The sequence below is a fragment of the Lygodium microphyllum genome, chromosome 14 (genome assembly GCF_053477565.2).
Source record: "Lygodium microphyllum isolate KBCC chromosome 14, Lygodium_microphyllum_v1.1.10, whole genome shotgun sequence".
NCBI lineage: Eukaryota > Viridiplantae > Streptophyta > Polypodiopsida > Schizaeales > Lygodiaceae > Lygodium > Lygodium microphyllum.
This window is the reverse complement of record NC_141148.1, coordinates 130,564,289-130,591,999: the sequence shown is the minus strand read 5'-3', so window position 1 is coordinate 130,591,999 and position 27,711 is coordinate 130,564,289. Positions and strand designations below refer to the sequence as shown.

General features: G+C 36.5%; 1 protein-coding gene across 3 annotated transcripts in view; it reads left to right on the top strand.

The window, feature by feature from the left end:
* Positions 1-8,233, top strand: part of LOC148026113 (serine/threonine-protein kinase PCRK1-like) — a 34,261-nt gene extending 26,028 nt beyond the window's left edge. For all 3 annotated transcript variants that reach the window (XM_087693369.1, XM_087693368.1, XM_087693367.1), the window contains one exon: positions 7,360-8,233. In XM_087693369.1, coding sequence (XP_087549495.1) covers positions 7,360-7,902 — 543 coding nt within the window. In that variant the 3' untranslated portion in view covers positions 7,903-8,233. The remainder of the gene's footprint in view (positions 1-7,359) is intronic.
* The last annotated feature ends 19,478 nt before the right edge of the window (positions 8,234-27,711 follow it).

Genomic DNA, 27,711 nt, shown 5'->3' with positions numbered 1-27,711 from the left:
TTGCAGCAGATGGATGTTAAGAATGCTTTCCTCAATGGTGACTTGGAAGAGGATGTTTACATGGATTAGCTTGAAGGGTATGCACACCCTAAGTTTTTGCACTATGTCTATAAGCTGAAGAAAGCTTTGTATGGGCTGAAACAGGCTCCTAGAGCATGGCATGCAAGGATCAACAATTACTTGCAGAGTTTGGGTTTCATGGTTGGCAGGGTTGATCATAGTCTGTTCACGAAAAAGGCAGATAGAGGATTGGTAGTGTTGGTTATTTATGTGGATGATCTGATAATCACAAGTGATGATGACTTTGGAATACAAAATGTCATGAGTAAACTGAAATCTGAATTTGATATGAAGGATTTATGTGAGCTGAAATTCTTCTTGGGTATTGAGGTGATAAAGGCAGATAATGGTTTATGGTTGATGCAAAAACACTATGCCATGGAAATGTTGAAAAAATTATAGCATGGCTAAATGTAAACTGCTTGATATACCTTTGGATCAGAATGTTAAGTTAGCAAACATTGGAGCTGAAATTGATGATGTCACTATGTATAGGCAGATGGTTGGAATCTTGATCTACCTGACCATCACAAGACCTGATTTGAGTTATGCTGTTGGGCTTATAAGCGAGTTCATGTAGAAGCCAAGAAAGCCACACTTGGATACTGTTAGACGAATTATGCGGTATGTAAAGTCCACTATAGATCATGGGCTGCTCTATGAGAAGGATAAGGCCCTAAAACTCATTGGTTACACTGATGCAGATTCAGTAGGATTCTCATATGATCGCAGGTCTACGAGTGGTTATGCCTTCAGCTTTGAAAGTGGGATGATTAGCTGGAGTAGCAAGAAGCAACTGGCTGTTGCATTGTCAAGTACTGAGGCGGTAGAGTACAGAGGTGTTGTTTGGCAGCTTGTGAAATTGCATGGTTGCTTAAGCTGATGGGCTGATTTGGATATGCAGGTGGATGCTCCAGTGACTTTATTTTGTGACAATCTTAGTAGTGTACTTTTGGCAACAAACCCAGTTTACCATGCTAGAACGAAGCATATTGAGTTACACTACCATTTCATCCGTGAGATGGTTCTTGCAAGCAGAGTGGATCTTATGCATGTGAAGACGGATGAGTAGGTAGCATATATCTTTACCAAGTCTTTAGGTAAAGATAAGTTTAGTGGGTTCCAACAGCTACTTGGTGTACAGGTGTTATCTTGAGCTTGAGGGGGAGTGTTAAAACTTCAAGCTTTGTCTATCTGTCTATGTGTGTGACCAACAGTCTAACTATATGTCCAGCTGTACACAGCAAGTGTGGGACATTTAATAAGTCGGTGGTCATTGGCTTAACCATAGTTAGTACATAGGCTAGATGACCTAGTTGTAACTGTTCAGCTCTATTAGTTACAAGTTAGAATAATGAAAGATATTGGTGGAGCTGACTGCTCACTCTCAGTTGTTCCAATCCTACTCAGTCATCTAACACTACTTATGTCTTGCAGTCCTTTCGGAGGTATTCCTTCTTGCCACAATAATAGCATGGAGGCTTATTCTTCTTTCGCCGTATGGCAACCCTATTTGAAACCGGAATATTTGAAGCACCAAGAGATAGCATCCTTACAGAAACGTGAAGCTGAACACAACATGTCTCCAACATAACACTCGTAGATGAGGAAATAATGTTTGCATGCTGACCATTAGGAGGAACTGCTGAAATAGCCCTAATGAGGGAGATTTAGAGAAGATGAAGAAAGATGACAAATCTTCAAGGAGAAAAATATGCCAAAAAATAGACTCACAAGGATGCCATGAGTTCAAAGCAGTAAAGAAAGCACGTAGAGAAGAGATCAACAGTAACCAGAGCGTGGTGATGAGAACATGACAACCGGATGCACATGGACCCTCTGTAAAGCTGAGTAGTATATCACAAAAGAAAAGACCATCCAAACATAGCCAAAACCAGCCTGAAACCCGTTGCCTAGCCCTGCATAGAAGCAAACGAGAAAACACAGATGCTGATCAGAAAATGCAGACAGTAGCTGCATTAAATGCAGTCATCTTGCAAGAAAACAGATTGCCTCAGCCTGTTGTCCCCAAAATGCAGATTTAGAAGTGTCAATAACAAGTCCCCAGCCTTTAAACAGCCCTGGAAACTGTAAAGTTAGATGGCAGACAGCAAAACACTGAGAAAGATAGCGAAAAACAGGCCAAAAATGAGCAGAGGATTGTCATCCAGGCTGTAAATCAGGTGCAGCAGTTAGAAACAGGTCCAATCAGCAGATGAAAAGTCAAAACGCAGACCTGAAACAGTGTAAAACAGCAGCAAGAACAATGAGCTCGCGCTCTGATACCATGTTAGAAGTGGATGCAGTGATAAAAGTGTGGAAAACTGCTGTAATGGACTGCTGAACACAAGAGACAATGGAAAGAGAAACTTGCAAAAGAAAAGAACACTGCATAAAGAACTCAGAAGCAAAGAGAGACTTGGGAAATGGAATCCATATACCAAGATATGAGATAGTAGGGAACCAATGTGAGTCATCAGCTGTGAAGGCATTGGCACTTGCTCCTCTCCTTCCACAAGAATCTGTCATATGATGAATGATAGATGATACATGATACATGATTGTGGAGTGCTTGAAATAAACATGCAAAAATAGTTCCATAAATGATGTCATGTCGGCCAGCATAAAATGCTAAAAATGACCATTATAAAATGCTAGATGAAATGCCTAAATAATCTAGGAAATGTCCTAGTGCCCTAGTCCATTGACATGCACATACTCAACCATGAACTGACGTATTTGCTAACACATCGGAGCCTCACCCATATGCAATTGCAATGGAACTAGAGAGGGGCTTCCCATACACATTGATGAAGTTTGGTAGGTTTTGAAATCTTGGAGTTTGGATTGACATCCAAGTTCACAATGAGCAATGCTTTTTGATAGAGGGAGGCTTGCTCCTAGTCAGAGCTCACTTGAGGGGACACTTTGGCAATTTGGCCAATGGTGGGGAATCCCTGGTCATGATGTGCTTTTGTGGAGTTGGTTCATGATAGGCATCGAGACCCATGGTGACTACTTTTTGTTTTCAAGGCCGGTATGATCAACATCAACATTACGTTCTCTTCAAGGCACCTTGGTGGTGGCTTGTGCACTCAGTGCTTCGATATCCATGATCCTATTTGGTGGTGGTGGTGGTGGTGGTGGTTGTATGTACTATGATGAGTCCTTATCATTGTATGTTGGATTGCATGGTGCCAACATTTTTGATTGGCTAACTAACATTCTTGTGGGCACCTTCTTGGGCTGGCCGACTTGTGCATCATTTGGCCCTATTTATAAGAAGATTCCCTTGTTTACTTTAGTCATCACCATACTTGTAGGTGTCAGAGAGAGGAGCCAATGCCCACTACTGGCGATTCCCGTGCTGAGTTCTTGCACTGTCTCGTGTCATGGTTTATGGATTTTGTTTTCAAGGCTGGTATGATCAACATCAACATTACGTTCTCTTCAAGGCACCTTGGTAGTGGCTTGCGCACTCACTGCTTGGGTATCCATGATTCTATTTGGTGGTGGTTGTATGTACTACGATGAGTCCTTATCATTGTATGTTGGATTGCATGGTGCCAACATTTTTGATTGGTTGACTAACATTCTTGTGGGCACCTTCTTGGGCTGGCCGACTTGTGCATCATTTGGCCCTATTTATAAGAAGATTCCCTTGTTCACTTTAGTCATCACCATACTTGTAGGTGTCAGAGAGAGGAGCCAATGCCCACTACTGGCAACTCCCATGCTGAGTTCTTGCACTATCTCGTGTCATGGTTTATGGATTTTGTTTTTTGAGCATTTTCTTCTTGAGTTCTTTGTGCTTTCTAGTGTTTCTCTGTGTTTTTTGTTTGTGTAGTCTCTTACAACATTTTCTCACGTTTCCATTGCTGCCCCCCACTTTTGGCAATGACCGGGCTTTGGAGTTAACCTAGTCCCAAAGAGCTGCCTAATCTACATTGGATCCTATATGCGGGGATGCACGGTAGGGTGATAGGAAGGGCAGCAAGCTCCCATGAGTTGAAGGTATCTAAGATGCACTTCATGTTGTATGGCCACAAGGCATAGTTGAAGCCATCCAACTTGCACTTGAATAGAGGGTGCCATAATTGCAAGATGAGGGTCCTTGGTGCCATGGAGGGTAGAAACTTGAAGGGATAGTGGGTGAGGAGGCTAGTTGCAGTTACCATGGTCCACATGATGATCTTGGGCTTCACAATGATCCTGTCAATCTTCATGATTGTGATAGACTTCACTATGATCCTTTCAATCTTCATGATTGTAATGCAAGTCTTTACAGTCATGGTCATCACTTTTGTGGTCCTCATGGTCTTTGCTTTATCAACTTTCTATCTGCTCTTGCCAACCATACAATCTGCATGAATGTCTTGCAAAAACCTGCAAAACTTTAGAAGACACAAGAAAGTGCTGCTTATTAGTGTCTAGGGGCTTTGGAAAGGTGAAAGGCCTGCTATAATAGCTGTGTTTTGAGAGCAGCCTGCTGTAGTAATCTTCGGGGTCATAGAGGATGATACGATTTATGAACACTCTCACAACTCAGTTTTAGATTTGGCCAGCAGTAGGATGCTTTGCTGGCCTGAAAATGTTGCATTCTGGAGTGATTTATAACACTTCGATGAAGTCTCCTCTTTGTTATAGCCATAGAAACAAGGAACGCTTGTTCCGGGCCTTAGGAACGGATTAACGTGTTCTGGCATGTGTCTACCAGCGAAATGCCCATGGAACGTTCTTGCTCGTTCCTAGCCCCGTTCCTGCCCGTTCCAACCTCATTCCGGGCCGTTCCAGCAGCCGTTCCTTGGAATCAGACTGCACTGTCCCCTGGATTTGGGGCAAAAAAATTTCAGCCGTTCACTGGATTTGGGGCATTGGTGTTGGTTGCAATGTCCCCAATTTTAGGGCATTTCAGATCAAGCATTGCCCCAAATTTGGGGTTTTTTGAGCAAGGATTTGGTGCATGGAATTGATTGCAATATCCCCAAAAGGATTGCCAAAAATTGGTGCTTTTTCAGCAAAGATGTGGGGCATTGGACTTGGCTGCAATGTCCTCAATTTTGGGGTATTTCCAATGTGTTGACTGAATTTATATATATATATATATATATATATATATATATATATATATATATATATATATATATATATATATATATATATATATATATATATATATATATACGTCGTTCCTGTTCCCCAATCCTAAGCGTTCCCCCCGTTCCAGGGGGTCCCGTTCCCATTCCCTGTTCCTAGTAACTATAATTATAGCTCTGATTTCTCTCCTTTGATGATGATACCATGTGCGAGTGCACAACAGAAACAAATCATGAACATGGAGAGAGAAGAGAAGAGAGATAAAAATGAACATAGAAGTAACAAACTGGACTCATCTTAGGCTGAATACAAGGCTTCTATAGTCAGCCCTTGCACACTCTTGGACTGTGTTAGTGAGGGTCTTGGAGTGTGGTAGAGAATGGAGGTAATGAGAGAGAGAGAGAGAGTGTGTGTGTGTGAGTTATATTAATGTCTACAAAAGGCCAAATCGGCCTATGATGTTACCTCTGAAAGTCAGGGAATTTCTTCAAGTCCCAAAATAGCTGTCATCTAATGCTATGACTAACTAAACGGAGACAATACATAGTTGATGAATACAACCCAATGTCTAAACCAGATACAATGTGGAACTGATCTGGGGGTATTCTCATCCTAAAATATTTCTCATGGTCTATCCAGCACAAAGAAGCTGAAGTGGTGATGTGTGGTTCCCCCATGATGATGTAGTATCCTTTGTATTCGCAGATGATGCCTCTGACAGGGGTGAGAGTGTGCATGCACATGAAAGTGTGTGGAGGCACTTTATTGATGATAAACTGCAGCAATGCTGGGGATGCCATAAATAGCATGCATTGCAAAGCTGGCGGCTTGCTGCCATTAAATGCAAAAATGCTGATAAGTCTGACCTGCTGCAACAAACCTGAACAATATGGCTGTCCAGGCAGCCTGCAAATGTGCCTCAATCTGGGAAGGCTGATGTCCACGATGGCTGGATCTGACTAGGAATTGATGGGCAGGGCAAATGCACACATAATAGACGACCATAGCTCCTTTGTCTCAAACTCTTAACGGAGCTCACAACCAAGAGATGACATGCATGATACACAGAATGCTAACAGGTCTTCAGCACAACCATCTTATTCTCCTTTCTTCGTGCCAAAGGGAGGTGCAATGGGCAGGGTTACAAATTGGCAAGAATTCAGAGCTTTTAGCTGGAGGAGGACACACTGACATGGGCTCATCAAGTTATTCTGTCTTCATCTCCACCATGGTCAGTGTACCAGCCTGAGTCCTAAAGACGTGGAAGCCTCTATCTTCTTTACACACGTTTCTCATTTCTACACATCCTCGTTCCCTCAAGCATTCATCAGATTTTCTTTTTTGCATTGTCATACATTTTGAACTTTTTTTTTTGTTTGCCCTAGTATTCCTTACCAAAGGAGGGTGGCTTTCAGAGCTTGAGCAATGTTCTGCTGCTACTTGGCCACCATAGGGGAAGGGAAGGTGTATGCTCCCTCCTCCAAGGTGGAGGGTTTTGTTTGTCTTTTTTGTTTGTTTTGGGTGTTTTTTTTGGGGGTGTGCGTTTCTTGGCTGCTGGCTTGTATACCGACAGTAACTTTTTTGGGGGGGGGGGTGTTTCTTGACTGTTGGCTTGTATACGAACAGTAACTTTTTTATTATCAAATACCAACAGAAAACAGGAATTAAACACTTAAAATGGAGCTTCAGTTGCAAGATTATCTGATCCTTGTCATTCACAGAAGTGTAGGCTTCCATATTACCCAGACATCAGAATTGCTGTAACCAAGTTCTTACCACAGGCAGATGATTTTGTCAGATAGTTTGTGTGAAAAGGCTTTAGGTGTTTATGCTGGCCTGTGCACAACTGAGCATGTAATAGCAATAAATTTGAAGCGAAGTATAGCACCACTTTATCAAATAGTTCGCATAATAATATAGTTTCAAGCAGAAATATTGAGAAGAAAGCCACACAACCAACCAGGCAATGCAACCTAGTAGTAAAGTACTGCCAAGTAAAAGGTCAAGACTAATCTCCATTAACCTTAATGTTGGCTGAGTAAAAATAGGCATCTGGTGTGTGTGTCTTGTCTGTATTGCAGGACCAAAAATAGATATCTTTCAGTGTTTCTCAAGTGTGAGGCTGGCATTGCCTAAAAAGAAAATAATCAGATTTAGTTGATATGGTTGAACAATGTGTTTGCTTATGGTTTTTGTGTGTAGGTGGTTGGTACGCTGGGTTATGCAGCTCCAGAGTATATCCAAACTGGGCATCTCACAGCAAAGAGTGATGTTTGGAGTTTTGGGGTGGTTTTGCTTGAGATGCTTTCAGGTCGGAGATCGTTGGATCGTAATCGGCCTAAAAGTGAACAGCAGTTACTTGACTGGGTCAGGCCCTACCTGCATGGAAACAAGAAAGTTCATATGATTATGGACCCCAGGCTTGAAGGACAGTACTCTCTCACTCAAGCCCAGAAAATTGCAACCTTGGCGCTTGAATGCCTTGGAAAGCAAGCAAGAGCACGCCCACTTATGAGTGTGGTTGTTGACAGGCTGAAAGAGATATGTCAGCCCTGTGAAGATGAAAACCAGGGCTGTGTAGCATCAGCTTCATCGGTATCCAGACCAGCGGCGGGTAATAATGCAGGAACTGCCTTTACTGTGAAGAGAAAAAGGCTTTTCCCAAAAGATGTAATCAGCCCAAGGAACAAAGAAGATTCCTGGCTCTCTTGGAGAGCTTGGGCTCCCAAGGTTGTCAAGGTTTGAGCCATCTCAATAATGTGTCCTGATTCGCGGTGTTTTACATTACTCCTTTTGTCCATCTTATCTTACCACTATTGGATTGCCCTGAACCCCTAGAGGGCTTCCCGAACCTACCCCTTTTCCAAACTTCCATTTTTCAAATTAAAACCCCCTCCCCTCCTCTCATGTGTAATCTCTCCTTTCCTCTTGCCCCTCCCCTTTTTAATTAACCTATAGGGCATAGGCTCTCTCTCTTTCTCTCTTTTTTTAAAATTAAAACCCCCTTCCCTCTCGCACTTGTAATCTCTCCCTTTCTCTTTTCCCTTCCCTTTTTAATTAAAGGCTCTCTCTCTCTCTCTCTAATTAAATCAAACTTATTTTTAAATCAAAAGTTTCTCTCTCTCTCTCAATTAGATTAAACTTTTTAATTTAAACTTTACTTTTAGTTAAATAGTTTTAAAAGTTTTTTAAAAATTTAAAGTTTTTTGGACAGTTTTTCACACAATTTGAGAGAGAGAGAGAACAAGAAGAGAGAATTATAGAGAGGAATGATAAATTTTAAAAGAGAAGAAAAATAAAGGAAAAAAGAGAGGGAGAGAAGGAAAAGAGAGAAGAAAGAGAAAAAGAGGGAGAGAGGGGGGGGAGGAAAGAGAATAGTTTTGGACTTGGAGAGATATAGAGGGAATATATAATTTGAGAGAGGAAATAAGGGGAGAGAAAGGGGGAGGAAAGAGAAAAATAGAGAATAAAAAGAGGAGAAACTTGAAAAAGAAAGAAAAATAAAAATGAGGGAGAAAAAAATTGAGAGAAAGAGAAGAAAAGAAAGAAGAGCAAGAATAGAGAGAATTATAGAGAAAAGATAAAATTTAAAAGAAAAGAATGATGAGAGAGAGAGAGATATATATATATATAATGTGAATACATAGAATTATAGAGGAAAGATAGAATTAGAGTGAATAAAATTTTAAAGAAGAAAAAATGAAAAAGAGAAGGAAAAGAGGAGAGAAGATAGTTGGGGAGAGAAGGAAAAAAGAAAAAAAAAGAAAAAGAAAGAGAAGGGAAAAAAGAGCAAAAAGAATAATCTTTTTTAAATTGAACATTTTTAAATATAGTTTTTGGTTTTGAGAGAGAGAGAGAGAGAGAGAGAGAGAGAGAGAGAGGAAATAGAAAAATGGAGAAAAGAAAAGAAAAAAGTGAAGAGAAGAAAAATGAGAACAAAAATTTGAGAAATATATCAAAACAGTGAAAAGGAGAGAAAAAAAACAAAGATAATTATAGAGAAAATGTAAGATTTAAGAGGAAAAAAAAGAAAAAATGAGGGTTTCTCAAACCTTAAGAGAGTTTTCTGAACCTATCCTTTTTTCAAATCTCCCTTTTCAAAATTGAAACTCTATCTTCTCTCATGTGTAATCTCTCATTTTCTCTTCTTTTCTCTCCTTTTTAATCTTTCTCTCTTTCTTTCCTCTCCTTTAGTTAAATCAATTTTTTTTTAAATTTCTCTTTCTCTCAATTAGATCGAGTTTTTTAATTTAAGCATTTAATTAAATATTTTTAAATTTAATTTTTTAAGATAATTTTTCACAGAGAGAGAGAGAGAGAGAGAGAGAGTGTGTGTGTGTGTGTAAAAGAGAGGGAAAGGAGGATAGAGAAAGAGGAGAAATGGATTGTTGAGCGACCGCATGGCAACTTCGCTTACCACTTCTTCATGTTAGCAAAGCTGTCGTGAAACTAGTTTATCAAGTCCTCAAAAAGGTTGGAAGATTTATAAAACCTTGTTTCAAAAAAGGTTGGAAGGTTTAGGTAAATTGGATTAATGTAGGAAAATTGGTTTTTCAAGTGCTAAAAAAGGATTAGAAGTTTCAGCACAAGGCTAATGAAAAATTTCTATTTGAAAATACACGATGATATTATATAAATAGACGTGTTGATTACTCTTAGTTTAGTTATTTCCATTTTCTCTCCTCTTTTTCAAAGGAGGGGTGAGAGTGAGTTTTATTAACATCATTTTAGACTCATCAACAAAGGCATATAGGACAATGAGACGCACATGGTGTTTTGGGGGGAGGGCAGAGAGAGAGAGAGAGAGAGGAAGGGAGAGACATATATTACCATATAGGATACCATGACACACATTAAAGTTTTAGTTACAATCCACTTCGATATACCATTATTATAAAAAGAAACCTATGCGCACTATTTGCACAAAAAGAAACCTATGTTAGGGTGCCTGTAGCACAATAGAAAATCAATACTAAAGCTATTCAAATTACATGATTCAAAAGTAACTTGGCCTTTTTAGCTCCTTGATGATGACTTTGTGACCTTGATAACTGCCTATTTGCCTTTCTTTCTAGTTGCCTTCACCTTGGCAATTGACTAGTTGTGCTTGTCTACCCACAACCAATCAATAACTTTACGTGGTGGTAGATGTGAACATGAGAGAAAATTTGATGTTGGTAGGGTAAAGGAGCTAGTTGGAGAATGGTCCTTAGTAATGGTGCACTTACAAGGTTCATGCTAAAGAAGTATGCAAAGCAGTGAGAAAGGATACCTTACTATCTTTAGGGTCTCGAGAAAGAGGGGACGAGTATAAAATAGCTGAAAGGAAACCAGCCAATTGTGGTTGAAGGCCTATTTTTATGGTTGATGAAATTTTGATGCTAATGCTTTCTCATTTTGTAAATAGCCATGTACTTACTATTTACATATCTATTTAATACAATCATTGCATTATTAAAAAGCAATACACTTACAATGTACTTGGACAATCCAATCATAATCCTTTCAAAGTAGTGATTGCTCACAATTGAGGGCAAGTTGGTGTAGGGCAGCATGGTAGTCTATATGTGCACAAATAATGGTTCAAAATCTGTTATGTCATTGGCTCACATTCACATTAACTTTGGCACCTACCAACATCAAATTTAGTCAAATGTTCACACAATTTTTGTTTTGCTAAGTAGTATTGTGCATGTATCTAGTAGCAAGATCTTGAATTCGGGTGCATGTATTGATAATAAGCTACACTTACTTAGGCACTTTACTACTAGTCCCTTTACACTCTCTCTTTTACATCCAAGCCCACCATGCTCTAGAGTGCCATGGACATCTCTTGCAAGCAAAATCTTCAAAATCCACTAGTCAAAGGAAAGCATTTTTGGTGCAAATGCTATGGGAAATTTGATCCTCGACCTCAGAAAGTTCAGGATCACACTTTATTGATCAAGTGTGAATTTGTAATGGATCCATACATAGCCTCCCAACTTTGGTGTAGCCTTGAATACAAGCCTTCTAGTATTGTCCACAAAAAATTAAGGTCTAGTGTCAAGTGATTTACCGAATTTGAAAAAAAAAAACCAAGTTCTTTTTGGGAGGTTTAATTTTACAATCTAGGATCATTTAAGTTACAATATGACAAAACAACCTATAAAAACTTATGGAAACCTTGCACATTGTCAAGGTTGAGGCTTTTTGTATTGGCATCAAAAGATGTGTTTTGTGAACATTGTCTTCAACAAGCTCCCATTTTCCTTTTGAGCAACTAAACCCACACATTTTCAAGGTAGAAGTTTTTGAATAAGCTCTAGTAATTGTATTCCATGAAAAATGCATTTGATCACCTCTCATATTTCATTGAAGGGCTAAAGGGCAATTTAGACTAGGACGAGTCCCTTGCTTGACTGTATGTTTAAGGATGGTTACAAGTGGTACAAATGAAATTTCAAAGATGGATCAATGAAATTTTACATAGAGGTTCTATTGCCCCTTGTCCACCATCTTGTGGCTATACATGCAACAAATCACATAATGGACACAATTTTGATCAATCTACTTTCACTGCATTGAGGAGATGCCCTTGGGCCTTCACCATGTCAAGGAGATGCCCCATGTTACTGGCATTCTTGGAATGGTTGGTCATATAGCTTACATTTGCCTTCCTTATATTGGTAATAGGCAAACATAAGTATATAGGAAAAGAGAACACAAGTATGGTGAGAGTTAGATGTGATACTCTCTTAAGAAATTATTATCTAAGGGACAATTTGAGAACATAAGCACTATACTATATAATGTTGTGGAAGGAAGATGAAAACGAAGGAAATATATACTAAACTTTTTGTCACCATTGCCTTTACACAAGATGCCACATGTGGCTATTTCAACTACACCAATAAAATTCAATTTGAATATAGTGAATATATTTTATGTTTTGTAGAAATTACTTATGTATAAGAAGCATAATACAATATATCTAATATAATACATAAGCTAAATATAGGCACGTAAAGTAAATATGTGTAACATGAACCATTGTGATATGCAAACACACTAAACAGAAGGCTTGTAGATATACAATAGTGTGAAGGAGCTTTTGAGGGCTTTGTTTGTTAAATGCATCTAATTAAATAGCACGCTTTTAATGACAAAAGGATGACCATTTTGCATATGATAATATAGAATAGGCATTCAATTAAATGTGAATAGCATGGTATTAGCAACAAAAGGACGGCCATTTTTCTCATTATGTATACTATACATTCAATCATGGGATGACGATAGTATGACCGCTATCTTTAGCTTAGATTTCATGGAACATTCCCTCGTTTAATCTAGTTTTTCTTTTTTGAGTGAGTGAATCTCCCAAGTTTCCTATCAATGGTTACATAGCCATTGATAAAGGATATATAGATATAGTGACCCTTATGTATTTATAATAGAATGACTCTTTTGGATCTAGCAATTATAACAATGTTATGATGTACTTTTGCAAGTTTACAATTAGAAGGTTGGGAAATTAAGAAGAGAGGATATGTGACAAGCTTTCATGTGAGTTGTCCAAAGTGGCAATCCTTGCGTTTTTGTGTGTGTAATCTAATTGTCAATGTAGTGCATGTTTTGGCTTACATGGGTTGTTGGTGGTGTCTTTGAAGCATTGATCAAGACAATCCAAAAGTTGTGGTGGGTTGTCTAGTTGGAGTTGTCGATGAGATGTCAAGCCCCTTAGAGATTGCTTGTGATGAATGCAAGGTCCAAGGATATATTGAATGCTTGAGTGGCTATGATACTAGTATGATCATGGATATATGGTTATACATGTCAAGTTCTCTAGTAGGTGGGATATGCATGCATAGAGTTGTGGGGTAGTTGTGGGGCAAGATAGAGAAGTCAAAGGATAGGAGGATGACATCACGGTCACCATTGTTAAGAACATCTGTCATGGCATCGACATCTAGATATTTCAAGACTATAGGGTGGACAAGGTGGATTGGATAATGTTGTATGCATCCATACCCCAATTTTTTATTTTAAAAAGTCCTTTATGTGGCAATGTAGACAACTTTATCAATTGATTAATAGTTTCTTTGGAACCATATATTGTGATGGACTTGTAGTTAACCTCCTTAAAGGTTTCTATGGTCTGGCTAATTCATACTTTAAGATAGACATTTCATTTTACTTAGATATGGCTAAAACCAAATTCAATTCAACAAGATTAATATCATACATAAAAAAAGGCACATTTAGTTCTAAAGGAGGGCCGCCCTCCCCCCATGATCTTGAGGAGGCGCTATCCTCAGGAGAAAACTATATATTTGCCTATAAAAACATAAAAAACAATCAATCATTTGGCCTACTTGCTAGTGGAAAGAGAAGTAGAGAGGGAGAGACAATGACGAGGGAAGGAAGCTTTGTTTACTTCTATTGCTTGATTACTATATCCAATAGTGAATCCTCCTTTAGATAAGTCAGGTGAAGGCCATATCCCTACTACTTTTGTTGGAATGAGTGTAAAATTGAGATGATGACCCCTTACATCGTATTGTCACTTCACCATGAAGTGCATTTGCAAGTGCTCTATCCTCCTAGATAAGGGAATCCCCTATGAGGAAAAAATCAATGAGCTAGGACCATCTTTGCGGCTTGTAGAGTCCCATAGTCTTGCTAATGAGATTATAGATGTATTGCAAGAAAATTTTATCAGATGAGGTATCATCGTGAATCAACTGAAAAAAAAAACATACACAAATATGTTCTTCTACGCATTTACAAGGCATGGGTAGCCCCTACTCTGGTGTTATTCCCAAGATATTTGAGAAGTGGTGGGAATATATGTACAATTGCAAGCATGGTGAGTCAAAGACCCAAGTGAGTCTCTTAGGAGTGAGAAATCGCACTACTATGCAGCTATTCTCCATCCAAGTAGCAAAACATACCTTCTCTTTGTCATGATCAATATCATCATCTACTTGTGGGTAGACAAATGGAGAGTGGGCTACAAGGCATTGTGGATACCCACGCAAGGAGAATTTAAAGAAGAACAAAATAGTGACCTATATATCCATGGAGTATTTGCAAGAGATCACTAGATACAATGATGAGGCTACCATTTTGGAGCCCCTTGTCGCCCTGTCTAATTCCTCCCGCTTTTGGTGAGGACTCCCAAAAAAGTAGGCATAATTACCCATATTCACCTCAAACTGTTTAATAAACAACATCCCAAAACCTAAACTTGGATGCACTTGTCAACCTAGTTCCACAAATCCTTTTTTTCTCAAAGGACAATGAATGCTAACTTAATCTCCCTTACTATATTATGTTTGATGTGTGGCTTCATCATAACTTCTTCTTTGATGCTCTTATGCCACTTGCCATGTTTTTTTGAATAGAAGATAGCATTGCTAATTGGTTTTGTTTAAATAGATATACCAATCCATTGTGTCCTTTTTTGTGGAAATGATATTCTAGTTTGTAGGGAACTTTGGATTTCTTCCATATAATGCTAGAAATTGACTTATTTTTGTTAAGACTTGCATTGTTGTCCTACATGCATAAATACCAATCATGTTCTTGGTGCAATGAATTTATATGCATGGTTATCATCCTCTAGATTGTCATATTTAGCACTTCTATCAATCCATTTGTTTTTACGTGGTATGGTGAAGTAAATATATATTTTTGATACCCATGGCATGATTACCAATTGCATTACTTCTAAAGTGGTTTGTTTTCAATCATCAGATTGCATTTAATCTAGACTTGAGTGTCTACTAATAGTAAAAATTTCTACCAAGAACTTTGCAACATTATCAAGGGTATCACATTTGTTTCTATCCATCTTGTCGAATTCTCAGTTAGAACCATGTCTGAGGCCATTAGTACCTTGATCTCAACATCTCCAAGACTCTCATGACTCTTGCATATCCAAACAATGGGTAGTTATGATGATAATCAATGTAGATTGGTTATGCTTTCTTTGGTATGCACATCCTAGGATTATTTTCTTTTCCAATTATATGAATAACTTTATTTTGGATAATGAATTGTTTCTAACCTAGATGGGGATGTGATGCCTTTACATTGCATAGGGTTTGTATGATAATTAGATCTATTATTTGTGCCATTATTAATTGTTCCATTGAGGAAGGGAGCTCTTTGTGCATCAATCATGTGTGTGTTGTTGATTTTTTTGGACTTCTATAAGGCATTTGTAATAGTATTTCAACTACCCTTGCAATTCTTCAGTTTGAACTTATATTCTTGTAAAGCTAAGGCTCATCACAAAAACCTTGTTACTTATGAATTAAGTTTTGTTAATGAGTGGAGATATGTCTTTGCTATACTTTTCAAACCATGTTAATATATGGATGGAGCTTTGCAGATATCACACAATTTCTAGTAGCTCCTTTTTGGTTTGCAAATTATTTTATATATCTTTATTAGGCCTCTACTAATGTAATAATCGATTGTCATTCTTGTCCTCCTTTTCCTGTAACAAAACAACTCCCAAACCCAAATTTAATGCATCTATTTGTATTAGAAATGACTTTGAAAAGATATTGCAAAAGTTATGATGAGCTAATAAGGTTAGTAAATTGCTCAAATAGTCTATTGCAGTCTTATGTTCATTAATACTTTATTCCTTTTTTAAGTAATGTTCTCAAAGGATATATTAATGATGTTGTATATGAAATTTATGGAGCTAGCATTGACTTGTTGGAAATGGTTACTTCTTGAAATTGTATTGGTGGTGTATTTGGTAGTTCTAAAACTTCCTAAAGTTTAGAGATGTTTGATGCATTCTTAAGGTCAATGAAAGTTGATGTGGAAGAAGATATGATGTAGGATGGAATGTGCGACCCCCTAATGCTAGTGGCACTATGGCTTGAATATCTAAATGGTATAGGTTTTAAGAATCCCCAAAAATATTTGAAATGGATTTAGCATATTATATTATAGATTACACTTTATCTTCAAGATTGTCTAATTGATGAAAATGATGCTCCAAAGTGATTCTATGCATAAGCCAAAAAACTTTTGGAATGCATCAAACATATCGCTCTTCTTATTATGAATAGGAAATGCCTATACTTTCCTAGTAGCAATATCAATAAAAGTAACGAAGTACATTCTCCACCCAAAGTTTTCATAGGTATATATTGCTATACATCATTATGTACTAATTTCAAGTGTTCACATTTTCTAGTATCAATACCCTTTTATGTGATGTTTAAGTATGCTTGCTAGACATACAATGCTCACACATCTCAATATTAAAAAGCTTTAAAAATGGAAGATATTACAAACAAGAGATCTCTTTCATTCAAACGATTCACATACAGCCTAAACAACAATGGCAAAGTGATACAAATGGCTTCTTACTGCTAGCTACAATGTGGTCTTTCACACTACATACACCCAACGAGTACAAAGTGTTAGATTGTGGTACTCTAGCAAACTACAAGTGACCTTTTGCATGTCTACCAAGCATGATCATCAAAAGTATAAAGAAGGAAGACTTGGCAAATGACAAGTGTATGTCTCTCACATTAGCAATGTTGTAAACAAAGTCATTTTCCAAACGAACACATCCCTATCTATTTACACTATATGTTACAAACCACTTTCAAGGAGGAGTAACATGAAATGATACCTCTAAACCAAGAATCCAATCTTAACACATTTTTTCATCTGTAACAACCAAGAATGCATCCTAGAGTGTAGAGGCATATAGCACATCACCATCATCACTACTTATGGTGTTTACTTCTTCAATCTTCGCCTTTGTTGTAGCTCTTTCTTATCATCCTCATCATTCTTTCACTTTCCTTTGTTCTTACTTTTCCATTTGAATAGTCTTTCTAGATCCAATCCTTTTTTTCACAATAAAAACATTCCAAGTCTTTCCTTGTACAAGACTTACTCCGTTTCTCCTTCCATTTGATCTCCCTCTAATTGTAAGAGAGCTAGAGCTCTTAGAACATGTATTGTTTCTCATGTTCACCTCTTTTGTAAGGAAGTTTCTTTTCACATTAGTACTAGTCAATCCACTAGCAAAATAAGTGCTTGGTTATTAATTGTAGTTCTGAAAGTATTCCAACTTTAAGATAATGTGACAAACAAAAACATAGTCTTTATTGAGTTCTAAAATGCAATCCTCTATGCTAACAAAAAACTAGCTAAAGTTAATACTAAAATTGTTTAGATGTTTGGATATAGAGGTCCTGGCAACGGAACCAAAATGTGGGAGCCCACACTCAACTGCCAAGACCCACGGACCGCTTATTACATCAAGCGCTTCAAGCCAAGTGCAATGGATGCCTCTCACATAGCCGTATGCACACTCACACTTATGAGTGTAGTGAGCTTATCTCCATGCTCGATTGAGTTCCTCCTCCCTCAAGCACTCCGGTAGCTCCATGATCCAAGGCACAAGCTCAAGATCCTCAAGCTCCAAGCTCCATGCTCCATTATTGCACACTAGACAAGAGAAGAAGAAGAAGAGAGGAGAAGAAGGAGAGCTTCTCCACCACGGTCCCTCACCCTCACACACTCACTCCCTCACATCCCCTCTCTCAAGCACAAGCTCAAGCAAGTAAGAAGAAGAAGAAAAAGAAGAAGAAGAGAAGAGGAGAGTTGGTTTTGTCCACACACAAGAATGAGCTTCTCTATTCACTTTTTGGCTTTTATACATGCCTTAATCGCTTTTGGGCACCACCTCTTTTTTACATGATTGGCCATTTTAGCCTAGGTACTCTTTTCCTATTTCCTTCTATTTACATTATAGCTTCACCTATACCCATCTACTCATTTACAAATTGCACAGGAGGGAGCCTGGCGCTCTTTTATAAGGATTTAGGGGCATCATTGCATTTTAAAATGCGCCTCTTCCATTTTTGCACTCATCTTGGATTTTTAAGTTATCTTTGTGCTTTTGGCCCTTTTTTCTCTTATTTCTGCTATCGGGTTGCTTTTTTTCACTTTGCTTTGTATTTTAGAATTTTCTTTTGCTTCCTTTTTCTATTTTTTGCCTTTCTTGCACTGGGGTTAACAACACCATCATTTTCTTTGGAGGGAGTATCTTATGGAGGCTTCTTGAGAGCTCTTTGTCATTTATATGCAAATTCGAAGACTATTTCATATTAATTTCTTTAGATGGATACCATCATTCTCTTTTGGAGGAAACTTTTGACTCAAATTAGAAATCGATCTACTCTAGAAATTTGTCATAGTTAGAAAAGATCAACAAGATGGGCAAAGTTTTCAACCTACTCTATCTCACATGGATCAGTAAGCGCTAGTGCTTAGAGCCAATTCAGTATTTGAAAAAGTCAAAAAAATCTTGCAAAGATGTCTTCAGTCAAAGAAAACCTATAGCAAGATTGGTTTTTCCAAGATGTCTTAGTTTGAATAAAACCTTTAAAAATCAAATTTGTCTTGCAAAGTTGTCTCTATTCAAAGATGTCTCCATTTGAACAAACCTTTGAGAACCAAAAGTGGTTATCCAACACTGATGCTTGGAGCTCTTAAGAAGATGTTGAGTAGGTTTGATGCGAGCAAGGAATGCCAAGTGTTGATGCTTAGAGACTTCAACCATACCCTTTGTCATTGTTCTTTGTGTGATTTAAGCTTCAAAAGCACATGACTTAGTTTCTAAACTTCAAATGCATATGCAACTTTCTAATGCTCTTCAAAGGCATATGGAATAGGTTCAAAACATAAGCAAAACATAATCAAATGCATGTGGGGATTCAATTGCACATGAGAAAACTTCAAACGTGGTATACTAAACTTTAAACATAGATATACTATACTGCATCATTGACGTCTATTTGTATCATCCAAGCTTCTATACTCATAGCCTACATTTGCTTGCACAATGGTGCAGTATAATATATCTTGCTCATATACATCTTACCCATATCCAATGTTTTCTCATATCAACCACTATTTATGTTTCCTTTTAGTGGTATCATGTATTTGCTTGCTACTCTACAATATCATATGTTCATTTCATGAGGTATTCTTATATTGCAACATGTACCAAAATTGCCAAGCATTGGCGTTTGGAGCCACAAACTAGAGTTGGCCACTCGATGGATAGGTATGAGATGGGTGTACATCAACCTTGCAAATTTGAATTATCACATGTGATGGTATTGATGAGTATCCGTGATTCCCTTCCATATGCAATATGTAGACAACAAGGGTGTGCAAAATCAAGATCATATTGCAAATTAGATGGTGGCTCCCTACTAAGGGAGATGGATGAGATTGTTAATGATATCATGCAAATATCCATGAAAAGATATAATTACCATATTGATAGATCAAATTGAGAATGATTAATGATGTGTGTATTATTAGCTAATCTTGTGATTCTATAATCATTATGGTGATGATCGAATGATGATGATGATAATTGATTGATTGGTTGATGAATGTTGATTATATTGTATCAACATTAATGGATTAAAATATTTTTTATATTATCAAGCAAATGCATGGTTTCAGATGGGAGTGGATGAGCATACTTACTATCGATGTAAGTGGGCTACAACTTCAAACTGTGAGCTATGTTACTGTTGATAGAGGCATCCTTGCCTACTTTTGTATGTATGCTCACAATCGACACTTGCTATACCACCGTGGTGATAAATATTATGTCACTCATAACATGCTTTGTGTATATGCATGGAACAACTAAAACCTAAATGAGTTGACACTTGCACAATTTGAGATTATCAAAAACTTGAAATTACTATTGCTTGTGAACTTTTTGAGAGGTTGATCACGGTTTTCTTCTCCTTGTGAATTAAATCATAATGACATGAATTTAGGGTTGAAACCCCTTTGACTCTAATGCATTATTAACTTTTATAACTTTAAATGAGTTTAATTCTTAAAAAATATGAAAATTCCTTTTACAAATAGTTATAATGGATGCTAATATTTTGAAACCCTAATGGTTTGGCTTTCAAAAAATATAAAGCCATGTTCACATTAAGGTATGGATAGATGCATGAGTGAAGTACTAAGAAAAATGATAGGAAGGGGATGAATATAATTTTCTCATCTAGGATTATGCTTCCAACTCCAAGTGATAGCGCTTCTAAGGTGGTGTATGTTTTTTATGCATTTCTAAAAAAGATTTTGGGATGATTAGAGCTTGATTAGATTGGTCATTGGAATATTTGTTGTAATAAATGTTTGGATAGGCTCCTAGATATATTTGTGATGTGCTTGTGCTTCCTGAATGCTTTGATGTATATATTTTGACCTTTTCTTGCTCACTTTGCATTCTAGACTTGCTTCCAATAGGAGACACTTGTACTTACTTGGGAGAGTTTAGTTCTTTAAGACAACAGGACTCTTGGTTCATGTCTGTGCTCTTTTGTATGCTATTGGACACAGTTACCTCCACTTGTAAGCTGATTTGATTCCATATGATTTGGACACTAGCACTTACCTCTGTTAGCAATTTTTTAGTGATGCATATGCTTATGGAATGTATGGTTTACTAACACTTTGAGTTTATAAGAGTCTTTGGTACCAGTGGTCTATGTTTAATCACTACTAGTTGCATTCTTTGTATTCCGCTTGCTACTTGGATATCCCTAGAAGTGGGGGCTTTCCTTCTTGGCTATTTACCCACAATTGGATTGATATATACTATTATATTTATTTCAGCACTGCTGTTATTACAATTTTCAACATTGTATTGGAAAGTATAAATTGTACTTTTGTAGTCTATTGCTTGCAATTGGTGGATAGCTTTACACTTTGGTATTCCCTCTTGTTTTGCCCTTGTTTTAGCTAAGTTTTGGTGGTTGATTTGTAGTCATGTATAACAGCCTATTCTCTTGGATTTTTCATTGGTATATTGTCATTATGGCTTGTTCTTTGAATGATAGTACTATTTTCAATATTGAAAAGCTTGATCGCACAAATTTCACTTATTGAAAAACAAAAATATGGTAGATACTAGTTCAAAAGAAGCAAGTTAAACCATGGAAAACCAAGAGTGTAAAGCAGCCTGAAGGCATGGATCTGGATGATTGGAATGAGTTGGATGAGCTATATAAGTCTACTCTTTATAATATCATTGTCTAAACTGGTTTATTTCAATGTTGTTGCACATGAGGATAATGCATGCTAGTTATGAAAGTAAGCAATGTCTTGCATCACAAATGTATTGGTTGAAATAGTTTATTAATCTTCATATGAAGAAAATGATAAGAATGTCCTCAAATTTGAATGAATTTCATTTGATTTTCAGCCAGTTGACTTCACATGGCATTAAGTTCGAGGATAATCTACCTCCCTTGTTCTTATTTGTGATACTTCCTAAATCATCGAGCACTTTCCTATACAATAATGTGTACTAATATACCTAACAATGGCTTGAAACTCTAGAATGTTGAGGGTACTTTACTTACAGAGGAGATAAATAGAAAGAATGTGAATGCAACCTATACTTCTCATGCATTGACTACTAGGGGAAAATATGATAATAAGAGCGATAATGACTGTCGTGGTAGAGACTCACATCGGTCTCAATCTCGTGGGAAATCTTTTGCAGTAAGTCCCCTAGTCATAAGTTCTCTCTAACATGTCATTGTTGTGGAAAGTAGGGTCATATTCGGCCATAATGCTATAAGGTACACGATGATAAGCACAAAGAGAAAGGCAAGGATAAGTCTGACGATAATAGAATTGTCTCTAGTAAGTATAGTATGCAGATTGACGATATATATGTAGTGCAGCTTGAGTCAAATGATGAGTACATCTTAGTAGTTTCCTCTCTTGATGCTTCTCAGTTGACTAATGCTTTGTCTATATATTCTTAGTGTTGGCTACCTAGTTCAAGAGGCTTCTTTCATCCTACCCCATATAGGGATTGGTTTCAATGTTGTGAAAGGTTTTGTGAGACTAGGAAATGACTTAACATTGGATATTATTGCTATTAAGAATGTATGTCTCTGGTTTTCTTCAAGTATCTCTTTTACTTTGCATAATGTGCTTCATGTATCGCGGCTTTGACCAAAATCCTTCTATTTGTTAGACAGTTGGATGATGTAAGCTATTATGTATCCTTTAGTAATTTTGCATGAAAGATTACCAATGAAAATCTTGTTTTTTCTCAACATTCTAAGGTTTGGTAGCCTCTATCCTTTATTTGTATCTGGATCTCTTGACCATGTTTTGGTTGTGACTGACATGCCACATGTATCTTTATGGCATCATTGCCTTGGGAACATGTCCTTAAAGGAAATGAAAATGCTTCCTCATTTGTAGTATCTTAAGGGCACTTGTGCCTATGCTACCCTATATTTACTCCACACATTATGATTGCACACTTCTACATTGCAAGTGGTGAGCACCCATCACTATTACTTTATTCTTTATTCTTTCAGTGACTATTGAATAAGAGAAGGATGGTCACACATGCTACTATTGGAGTTCCCACATATGGTGTCTCTCTCTCTCTCTTGCTCCATCTACCATTGCTCTTGCTTTTGTGTGCTTCCACTCGGGCTTTACCTTTCAATCCAAACGAACTATGTTGATGAGGACCCCATCAAATAGCAATGTTTTTACACACCAATATAGTTAAGGTAAAGCAACCAACAAACAGTTTCAAACAAATTTTTAGTAAAGACTTGCTAATCTAAGAAACGGTCTAACTTCATGCATACTCATAAGGGACATGCTAGTCTTTTACTGTTTGAACTTTCTTTGAATCTATAGTTATTTTTAAAGTAGAAATTATGTCTCCCAAGTACTTGATTTGATTTTGAAATAATAAACTTTCATCAAGATTTGCATACAATTGATTTTTATGCAACAAGTCAAATACAATTTTAAGATACTTTTTATGTTTCCCTTGTGACTTATTGAAAATAATTATATCATTAAAGAAAACAATCACAAAACCTTGATAATCTAGAAATATTTTATTCATCATACATGCAGATGTAGCTAGTGTATTAGTGAGATCCAATGGCATAACAATAAATTCATAATGTCCACACTATGTCATAAATGCAGTTCCAAATATGTTTGAATCCAAAGAATTTAATGATATCTTCATTTGAGATCTATTTTACGAATTTGATGATATCCTAATTTGAGATCTATTTTACTAAAAAAATTTGTCCCCTAAGTCTATCCAATAAATAATCTACTCTTGAAATAGGGTACTAGTTTTTGACAATCACTTTATTTAGTGCTCTATAGTCAATGCACATCCCATAAGTTTTGTTTTTGTTTTCAACCAAAAGAACAAGTGCATCAAATAGGGATAGAACTAGGATGGATTGAACCTTTATTTAGCAGCTCAATCACTTGTCTTTTTATTTCTTTTTTATGCAAAGGGTTGTGTCCCTATGGAGCTTAATGTAGTGGAGTTATCAGGAAAAGTTCTATCTTGTGGTCTAATTGTCCATGGGATAGTGGCAATTCAAATGGATAATCATCAGAAAAGCAATATTTATAGGAATCTAAGAATTTTTTATGTGTAACAATCAATATAGAAGGTTCATGGGGTTCAACTTCAATCACAAAATCCATACATACTTTTTGTTATTTTCTAAATGCTTGTTTAGTTTGTGTGTGGCTGATTAGTGGAAACACTTTAATTTCATGAACACTAGTCGTATCAACGAGATAGATTAGCCTTCAAATTCCAAAATTATGGCATAAGTGTGATAATCAATGTTTGGATTGTATAAAACTAAAATGCATGCCTAGAATGACGTCAAATGATTAAAAAGATGCAACTAGGAAGTCACATTTTTCTTTATATGTAACCATATAATTTCTAGCCCTTTAATTTTCCATGTTCCACTATATTTGATACCTTGGAATGCAAACATAACTTTGTAAAATGAAGGACTAGTTTGTAGTTGCAATCTCCTAGAGCCAACTTTTCATAAATAAATTCATAGGAATTATCATCATCATGTAAGATATTAATATAAAAAACATTCACAAAACCTTTCATCTTAAGCAAAGCATGTAAAAAAATAGGTGTACCTTGCTTTCCTTTGTTTGATACTTCTTGTTGCAATGAGTATATAATCCAATCAAGAGCATAATTAGGTACTTCCTCTATGTTGTGGAATTAGCCATGTCATTATTGTTGGTTGGAAGTTTTACTCAGCAATTCACTCAACATGACCTGGTTGTTTACATCAATGGCAAGGAAACTTAAATCTTTTATGTTGGGCATTAAAATAGATTCTGGATTTATCTTGTTGTTTATATACTTTTTTTAAATTCTACTTTTGATTGGAAGTTAGAAGGTCAATTGGCTAGAAACAAATTGGGATGACAAGATTGAAAGACTTCTTTGGGTTGCAATTATTGTTGAAGGGATAGGGTTGGTTAGGTTGTTATGCTTGAAGAATTTAGGTGATGGTTTGGATTTCTTTCTTCGCATCATGGATATAAAAAATAGCATTGCGAAGAGAAGTGAGTTTAAGAGAATTCAACTTAGCTTGGATACAAGACTATCTTCATATTTGCATTGCACCATGCTCTTGGAAACTTCCACAAGTATGGATAATTGCAAAAGTTGTTGCCAAAATCTTCCAGTGTATGTAGCCATGCTATCACCTTCTTGTGACAACAAATTTACCCAATTTCACCTTGCATGAATATGAATTTCAGATGAAAGGAGATATTCTTTAGCTTTTTTTTGAAACCCATTCCACATCTTTGGCTAGTTTGTGCTATGGTGAGAAACATTTCCACCAAAGTGGTGTTTTATCTATTAAATAATTAGTGGCATACTTGATTTTATCTTTCTTCGAAAAAGCTTCTTCATTGAAGTAATTATCAAATTGGCTCAACCAAGACAAAACTATTTTTTCATCCTTTTTAAGATCAATTCCGAAATTTGGAAAGACTCATAGCTGATTTTCTAGTCCTTCTTGGTTTGTTGCGCTTTTTGAAGATACCTTGTAGGATGTGAGCAATGTGATCATCTTCATGTTATGTGGATAGATCTCATTGTCTTTTCCACTCTTGAAATGCTTTAAAAACTTTGCTCAAATTATGCTAAAGAAGAACAATTTGTTATTGTAAAGTTATCTTTGGAAGAGGTGATTCCATATTGACTTCATCCATGTTGGAAGGTCTTGACATCGTTGAAATTAATTTGTGCACATAGGAACGAGCCTTTAATGTATCTCACAGAATAATTATTGAATGGTCTTTGAAGAACGCTTGCACAATAGACATCAATTTATTATGTGTGTATTGGGGTTTGTGGGAATCCTTCTTCACAAGAACAGGGGCCTTTATCATATTCAACTTTAATTAAAAGAAATGTTAATGGCAAGGAAAGTGAATTATTTAATAATCTCCCTAGCATTGAAATTTTCAAGGTCTATTATTGCCATTGATCATATGGAGATGCACGAAGATGAACAGATTGAAGCATCAAGAGTGGTTTTGGACTTAGCTTATCAAGAGCTTCAAATCTATCCTATGGAGAGAGGGATGCAAGAAGGTGAATAGATTAAAGTATCAAGAGTGGTTTTGGGCTTAGCTTATCAAGAGCCTCAAATCTGTGGTTGTTGATTTGCCTCTCTCCCCTCCTTGAGAAAAACTACATCCGATTCTTGAAACCACTAGGAAAGTGGTTTTGGAGCTAGATCACATGGTTTTATAGAGAATAGGTAGAAACAGAAACCTTTGGATAGTCCCTTTTTCGAAGAAGTTGAAGAGAGGGTACATAATTAATGTTGACAGCAAGCTTTGAGCCAAAAAACCTTGCTATTAAGTTTTTGTTCAATGGATTATAGAGCAATGTTTTATGATGGATATGGTATAGCTCTTCAAGATGGATGTATGCCTTTATTGTGATGTTGATGCGTCCACAAGTAGCCTTGCTTTGATGCCAATATTGTACATGATATAAGTGGTTAATCCTAATATTTGAATTTTGGAGTACGAGGCAAGTCTCCAATGCACACAAAAAGAGACTAATACTTTTGAAGTATAAGGTAAACCTCTAAGACAATAAAAGTATTTCAAATAATAAATAAGATTTAAAAACAAAAATGTACTTTTGAAGAATGAGATAAACCTTCAACACAACAAAAGTATTTAAAGACAATACTAAAATTGAAAATTGAAAATTTACTTGTGATATCTAAACCTCTAACACAACAAAAGTATTTACAAATAATAAATAAGATAAAAACATTAAAATAAGTAAGAAAGACTTACATGTGAAAACAAGGTTTATGGAGCTTTGCAAAAAGGTAGGAGGAGAAATCTATATAAAAAAACCTTTTAAATGAGGCAAAAAGATTTTAAAGTCTATTTTTATACTTGCAACTTTTTTATTGAAATTTGTTTTGATCGAAATGATTTTATTTAGCAATTTGACCAATATTCAAATAGATGTCAAATAACAAGGTAAAATATGTTGAAAAGTCATTATTTAGACCGAATGACACTACCTAGCCATGCTCTAGTGTGGCAACCATGATGGAAAAAATTATAGTTTTGTGACCATTTATCATCATCACAATAACCACCACCATTATCTTCGCAACCTAGTAGTCACTTGGGCTTAAAAGTAAGTAACTTTAGCTATGGAACCAAATCATTTTGGCTACTAGAGGTTAAAGCAGACCCTAATTTGGCCATGCAAGGTTTCGACATGCCAACTTTAGATATCGAGAATTTTTACAGTTGCAGTTGATTTTTGGTATTGTCCTTGCTATGCATAAGTTCATGGATTTTGGATGTTTGCTAATAGGTTATAAAGGGATATTTTTCATGTCAAGTTAATGTATGAATAATAGTGCAATTACATTGATTTGACTACATTTGTGGTTATCACAATTCTTGTAATTATTTCCTATAAGCAACAACTTGAAGAGTCTCAATTTTTGGTTGTGCTTGCTAAACATACTTTAGAACTAATCATAGATAGTTATATAGAAGCTAAGGTTATATATCAAGGCTGTAAGATCACATTATGAATATTCTAATGGGCAATGGTTTATGTAATAGAAGAAGAATTTGAACCATTTTTCCCATGGAGAGGAACCGACCATAAGACTTGGGGGGTTTCGATGAAACTATAAAGTTATGTACTAGTTGTCCATTTAAAGAAAATGAGGTTGATAACACATTTGGCCATATTAAGGAGACTTGACATATCTTAAAGGAGCTATCATTACAAATATAAGAGCACGAAAGATTCCACTCAAGAAAGAGGTGAATAATATTAGAAAAGATCATAGTTAATTAGCATGCATTGAAGATAAAGGGAATTGTTGATACACTTGCATATGTTAAGGCACTACATAAAATATTTGACTCAAGCAAGAGTTGAATGATGTAAAAAAAGATCTTTGTTAATGAGCATGCATTGAAGGTCAAGGGTTCTGCAAATACACTTGCACTTGTTGGGGGGAACTACATGCTACACATTAATATGGCCAACCCATTTGTGTCATATGCCCACATTTGCAATGCATCTTGTACTACCATGTGCAAGTGTGTTTATTGAAGCACCACATTCCACAC